The 7,114-nt window shown below is 35.4% G+C and overlaps 1 protein-coding gene across 2 annotated transcripts in view; it reads left to right on the forward strand.

The window, feature by feature from the left end:
• The window catches only part of LOC117417091 (major facilitator superfamily domain-containing protein 1-like), a 9,951-nt gene extending 5,393 nt beyond the window's left edge, over positions 1 to 4,558 (forward strand). Inside the window, exons 9-17 of one of the 2 annotated variants that reach the window (XM_034028839.3) lie at positions 273 to 384; positions 804 to 860; positions 1,308 to 1,464; positions 1,659 to 1,756; positions 1,994 to 2,106; positions 2,313 to 2,360; positions 2,461 to 2,521; positions 3,156 to 3,267; positions 3,981 to 4,558. In XM_034028839.3, the coding sequence (XP_033884730.1) occupies positions 273 to 384; positions 804 to 860; positions 1,308 to 1,464; positions 1,659 to 1,756; positions 1,994 to 2,106; positions 2,313 to 2,360; positions 2,461 to 2,521; positions 3,156 to 3,267; positions 3,981 to 4,040 (818 nt within the window). In that variant the 3' untranslated portion in view covers positions 4,041 to 4,558. Of the gene's footprint in view, positions 1 to 272; positions 385 to 803; positions 861 to 1,307; positions 1,465 to 1,658; positions 1,757 to 1,993; positions 2,107 to 2,312; positions 2,361 to 2,460; positions 2,526 to 3,155; positions 3,268 to 3,980 lie in introns of those variants that run through there. The other variant, XM_034028841.3, reaches the window with a different exon arrangement.
• The last annotated feature ends 2,556 nt before the right edge of the window (positions 4,559 to 7,114 follow it).

The raw sequence follows: 7,114 nt of genomic DNA on the forward strand, positions 1-7,114 counted from the left end.
CTCGGTGGATCGAACAATCCTGCTGAAAGGGTTGATGGGATTTGAAGTTCTCAGCTATAGAAATGATGTCAGATGGAGCACAGAAGTGGGGTGCCGGGGCCAGGCAAAACAAGTAAATGCATAGTGGAGGGTGCATACAGTGCTGGAGACAACCGCAGGATTATTAAGGGATCTCGTTACCTCCTGTTATGCTACACTAATGTAAGGGTTTTCATTTTGTATTGATATTTCTTTTATTTTGAATGTCTGGGCATTGTTTCATTTGTCTGTAGGTGAAGTGATAAAGCTGACGGACGTGAAGGATTTCTCAATATCCCTCTGGCTGATATTCATCATCTGTGTTTGCTATTATGTGGCAGTTTTTCCATTCATTGGACTTGGACAGTAAGTCAATAAATAAGTATACTTAACAGAGCACTGTAATAAAAAAACAGCCACTTGTGCATTACACAACGTAATGTATGGTATTAATGCAGTTGATGGATTACTACTCTTGGTTGACTTTAATGGGCTCTTCTGGCAACGAAAGTCCTTTTGTAATGTCTATTTTGAAAGTCACCCTGGTTAAGCAAGTCTTTTACTTTTGTAAATAATAAGCACTTCAGTTCTATCAAATTCTTTGTCACTAAGTGGACGTTCATAAACGGGTAGCAGGCACGTGTAGAAATTGACCTTTGCACAGGCAGTCCAAAAATCTTCCAATCCTAGTTATCATCTGGAAAGTGAAAACTTAAGTGTTAAAATATCCAATTGTACAGTGCTTTTTAATATTTTTTTTTTACATTTCCTTTTTTTTATTTAAGGGTTTTCTTCATTGAAAAGTTCAACTTTTCTCCAGAACAAGCGAGAGCAATTAACAGGTACTGTAATGCTAGTTTAAAGACACTGGGCAAGAATGAGTGTGAACTAATAACTGTTTAGACAAACTTTGGTATTAGTTCAGTTCCAAGATGAAGTTCTATACTGTAAGTCTTGTGAAACCCTTTGCCAAAGAAAATGTTCTTGATTACTTGACTTTGTTTTAAATGTTGTGGCATGGAGTGGCAGTCATAAATGGTACAGGACTTACTTCTGAAAAAGGTGCAGTCAGGAACTTAAACATACATTTCTTCTAAATCTCATAATAATGAATGCCTTTATCTCTGGGATTGTTCATCCTAAATGCAATTAAAAACGCAGCTTTCTCACTGAAAGATTGATTTGCTTTAGGACTCTCTGTGCATAAGCTCATTTGTCTCTGTTAAATACTGGTTCAGCAAATCGTGTGTTAAACGTTCGTCTCCCGCACCCCCCTTCCTTCCCTTTAGCGTTGTGTATATTATCTCGGCTCCGGCATCGCCTGTTCTGGGATTCATGGTGGATAGAATTGGGAAGAATATCATCTGGGTTATGTGTGCGGTTGTAACCACTCTTGCAGCCCACATGATGTTGGCATTTACGTTTTGGAACCCTTGGATTGCAATGGTAAATTAAAATTTAGTTAGTGCCACGAGTGAACTCTTTCTCTATGTATTTAATTAGCGTGTTTCTGTGTAACCCATTAGTTGTTGAATTTAATGTAATAAAATGACAAGCCAATGGGCCTACTTTTAAATACTATAAAAAAGTAGAACATTGCAAATATAAACAGTATGGTTTTCTTTTTTGCTTATCCCTAGAGCTTACTTGGAATTTCCTACTCCTTGCTTGCCTGTGCGCTCTGGCCAATGGTGGCTTTTGTAGTTCCAGAACATCAGCTGGGAACAGCCTATGGCTTGTAAGTAATTCACCAGAGCTTGAAAAAAAGTGCAATAGTGCAACTGAAATTAACCCTATGAATTGATATTGTGATACCATGAATGTAACTGTTATGGGTTCAGGCCATGCTTTGTATGATATTAAGTTACAGAAACATTTGATCTGAACTGACCTTGGTTACAAATAGAATGGTTACTTCATCCATTTACTGGTATGTTTATTGTTGTGTTGTGTGTTTTGTTTTTGTTTTGTTTAGCATGCAGTCAATACAAAATTTGGGTCTTGCACTGATTTCTATAGCTGCTGGTTACATATTGGACAATCACGGTTATTTGTTCCTTGAGGTCTTCTTCAGTGCATGTGTGTGCTGTAAGTATGAACAATCCATTGCCATTGCATTAATATTAATATTATTTATACATGTTTATCTGGGCATGTAAAAGGGACCTGCAACAAGCTTAGTAGTATGTTTGAACTGAAACGGAAACCTGTGCCCGGCTCTACTCTGTTTACAACACAATAGACAAAATATGGCTTTGTATTGATGGCTTCTGTTTGACATTTTATCTTTCTAGTGGCGTTGATTGCTGTGGTTATGCTGTATTTTGTGGATCTTCTGAGAGGTAATATATTGAAATAACATGTTCATATTGCAGGCTTTTTTTACCCCCAAAATAAACAACAGGGAAGAATTAAACATTTTAAACCCATTTTTGATCCTAGGAGGGGACCTCAATTTGTCAGCCAAGAAGAGAGGACAACTTCAACAGATTTCTGATACAGAGTAAGTAGAGTAAATGGAGTTAAGATCTAGATATCCAGGTGAACTGGCCTGTCCACAGTAAGTCAGTAAACTGTTTTCATAGATATTTATTGGGCAAAAAGATACAGAAAACCAGCTTTACAGGTTAACTTTTAAAAGCATGCTGGGGTCATCGTAAACCCTGTTTGGAATGTTGTACGCTTTTTTTATTTTTTAAATGTATACGCTGCCGGGCAGTCGCACTTACACGTAAGCACTTAAATAATCTTCTTTCAGATTGTAAATTGTTCTGAAAAAATATGTTGCGTTTCATCACAGCTGTAGTAACGTTACATCTAACACCTGTAATCAAGGGATTGGCTCAAGAAAGAGCTGTTTACAGTATCTACTGACATTCTGAAACTTTACTTCTGTGTGTCTAAATCTAAAATGGGTCTACCTGGCAACTAATGACAAAAAATAAAATTGAATCAAAAAACGTCCTTTGTCTTGTTTGTTTATGATTAACCAAGTAATTTTATTTAGACCTCAGGCTGTCGGACAAAAGCAACAGGTTTGCTTAATTTGCATTTAATATTTCGAATACTTAATCATTCATGATGTAAATACAGTATACACCCTAACATTGTTAATAACCCTGCCAATATCATTTCAGAGCTGAGCAAAGGGAACGTCTCCTGCAGCAGAATAGAGAGGATCTGGCTCGGCTGAGACCAATGTCTGCATTTGGATTAAGAAACCGCTACCTTTCTAGACTTGGGGCACAGGTACAGTATGGAGGAAATGATTGATGCGTTCAGTTCTCAGTTCTACTGCTTTTACACGAATGCTGGATCAATAGAAAAACGTTAAGTAATATAAGATAGAACCTTTTTTTTTTTTTTTTTTTTTTTTTTTTAAGACTATCGCCCTTAATTGAACTCAAACTTTCTGGTTTCACAACACAGTATTAGCATTTGGTAGCATGCTGTTTGTGATTTTCCACAATGTTTCCTTTGTTTGGCTGCAAAAGCTAACGGGGGTATAGGGAAAAACTAAATATTCAGTTTGTACTGCTCCCTTTTAAGGTATGATTACAGTAATTACTGGTACTTTTTAGCTAACTGGTAATAAAGCATTAATATCCGACCATTAGGTTCCCCAAGCTGGCCAAGGCACTTGGTGGAAGAGAAGGTGTGTCTTCTATACATTCAGAAAGCATGTTTTGTAAGTGATCACATTGTGACGTGAATGCACTGTTACAGTATATTTAATCAAGGATCTTGGTTCTCTCAAAGGGGAGTAGAATATCTGAATCTTTTTTTGTCCATGGGACATTGAAGAGGTTTTATATAAACTACTTTTACATTACAAGGGTGTGTAATTGCTTTATTATTAGTATTATGATGACCTCTCTCGCTCTCTCTCATTCTCGTATATATAAATAAATATCATGTGCTTGTGTGTCATCTTAGGACCTTTTTTATTTTTTTGTCTGCAGCTTCCAGACCATTATTGCAGCCACCTGTCTTCTCTCGCATACAGAAGTGTCCTAAAATAGAAGCCTGGTACAGTGTCATAACCTTTACAGTGGGCTTATAATGCGAGGAATGATGCGACTTGCATTCAAACCTTCAACACCTTTAAAACAATGTGATTTCCTTGTTATGCATACTGTTAATCAGGAGTTAGTGCTAATATTTCTGTATGTGCACTTACACTACCAAACCTTAGCAATGTTGTAATTATGCCAGCTGTTACAGATGTATATGGTAATCACACAAAAGATATGTACTTTTGTTATAAAACTGAACTTTGTTGTTGTTATTATTATTATTATTATTATTATTATTATTATTATTATTATTATTATTATTAGCAATATAACAAGTACATGGATAAAGGTTAAAATGATTACACTCATTTTAACCTTTAATTGTTTGTTGCTGGACATGGTAAAAAATAGATACATGTAAAGTAATACAGAATAATATCCTGAATGCTGTCTAAACATGGCCAATAAATTAGAGCAGGTATGTTGTTTTACTTCAATGCAAATATATATATATATATATATATATATATATATATATATATATATATATATATATAATATATATATATATATGGGTTACACTAAAATGCAATGAGGGCTATAGTATAGTTTTGAAGTAAAGCTTTTAAAGTGTTCACATTTAGAACAGAAGCATTTATTTTTATAGGTTTTTTATTTATTTTGTACTCTTGGAGATCAGATGAGTGATCAGTTTACTTTGTAAAGTGTATGATTTTTGCACATTTCAATGCAACTGGAACTGAAGGGTTCTGAAAATGGCAGCAACCATGCGTAAATCTGCCTAAGTACCATTTACCTTGTCGTACCTGGTTATCTAATATAATTGCAATGGAAGGAATGAATTCAAGTCCAGAAGAAACCTTTACCATTTTTACACTGCCTAAATAATACACAGTCCTGGGAGTGTCATTTATTTAGGTACTGTGAATAGAGTAACAGTGTGCTTGTGTAGTTTGTGTTTTTTTTTTTTGTTTTGTTTCATATTGTCTGTGATCACATTAAATAAAACATGGTGATAAAAATGAATACAAGCTTGTTCTATTTCACAGTGCTGTGTATTTAAAGTACAAAATGGGCTCTGTTCAGATCAATGAAATAGTGTTGGGGCTAAATAATCATGGTACACAGAATCATGTTTCATTTGATTCATCTGTAGCACTGCACCCTTATGTGCAACCTGGCAAAAGAAACAAGCATACAAACTGATAAACACAAATTACAATTCCACAGTTAGACAAATGTATTGAATTCACAATTAATAAAAGACCCTATACACCTTAAAACTGTGTCTAAAATGTAAACAGTAACACAACATGAAGTACAAGCACATTCCTCTGAAAAAAAACATTAAATTAAAAATGGAATTTCTGTACAACTATTCAGCTTTAAAAGCAATTTTTCTTATTGCATTTAGCAGTAGCAAAATTCACTGCCTGCTTTCTATTGTTCTTATAGGAAGATTTCCTGGTTCCAGGTCACTTCCTGTAGTGTAGTTTAAACTCCCTCTAATGGTCTAGCTGAAATCAAACAATGTGATCTTCAGTACAAGAAGCGAATTGATACCAGGAAGAAATGGTATGTATGTATTAAGTTTAAGGATTGCTATGCTTGTGTTGAGTCTTGTTTACCAAGTAAAATGACTTGAAAGACAAAAAGTACATATACCCTCTTTTCAGTAGCCAGTAGGAGGGAAGAAAAGGCTTTCCAAAAAAATAAAAAATGTTTAATAAAATAAAGCAATTAAACTACTACAACATCAACACAACCCTAAAAATTCCCAGTACTTCAACCACTGCAGCATTTGCAAAGCAAAAGACAAAAATTAGTATTACTATATCAAAATTACTAAACTATTTATCATATTATAATATACATGGTGATTAGAAAGGAAGTGTACCACAGCAACGCACCATATCTCATGTGGTAAACTTACTTTCTAATCACCCTGTGCTTCCAGGACTATCAGTAAAATGAATTCACTTAACAAATGAATGACTACAGAACAGAGCTATTAAGTTCTACCATTGATTGGTCTTTGATACATGTTACACTGCTGAGTTTGCTGGGACTGTAGAATCTCGTTTGTAATGTTGGCCCTGAGAACACAAGGGTACAAACATACTTGCACTACATTACACAGCAGTGGACTTCAATCATTCTGTTTCTACAATGCTCATATGTCTCTAAAATAAATTTCCACTTTAATTACAATGATATTGCTGTGTTTCTACCTGTTGGTATTTAAATTTAATTGATTTGTAACATTATTTCTCACTTAGTGTGTAGGTATTCTTGGCTGAAAAGCTTGGGAGATGTCCAAAGTTTTTTCATCTCATTTAAATTCTGTGTTCATGTGTCCCGGAGAGACGTTTCATTTCACCAGTTCAGCCAGAATTCGGGTTCTGTTTCTATCGGTCAACAGAAAAAACAAAACCGGGTTGATGCAGCTGTTAAAATTGACAATGGGTCTCCAGATTTTGTAAGACATCATCACGAATTTCAAAACACTGCAGTCCTTTAGAGGCATGTAGACTGCAACAAACATGTAGATGGTGCGTGTAATATGGAAAGGCACGTAACAAATCGCAAAGATAATGCAGACCACCACAATGGTGCGAATAGATTTTCTCCGGATCTGGTTTCCCACCGTGATACTTTCTTCGGACTTTGACAAAGTCCTTATTATAGAACAGTAGCAAATGGAAATGATCGCAAACGGTATCAGGAATCCTGTGATATTCAAAGCTATCCCATAGGGGAAGTATTGATTCAAATTATGGGGTTCGGTCAAATCATAGCACACAGTTTGGTTATTAATTAAACCAGTGTTGGAAAACATTAAAGTAGGAAAGACTTGTACCACCACCAGGATCCAAGCAATTACTGAACCAACAATCGCAATCTTTTTGGTCGTGTAATCAACACATCGAATTGGGTAACATACCCCTATGAAACGATGAACACTAATGCAAGTCAGGAACAAAATACTAGCATACAGGCTAGCGTAAAAAAAGAAACGTACCAACTTGCAGGCGACAGCACCAAACATCCATCGGTCG

Source organism: Acipenser ruthenus, chromosome 12 (assembly GCF_902713425.1).
Source record: "Acipenser ruthenus chromosome 12, fAciRut3.2 maternal haplotype, whole genome shotgun sequence".
In the NCBI taxonomy this organism is placed as follows: domain Eukaryota; kingdom Metazoa; phylum Chordata; class Actinopteri; order Acipenseriformes; family Acipenseridae; genus Acipenser; species Acipenser ruthenus.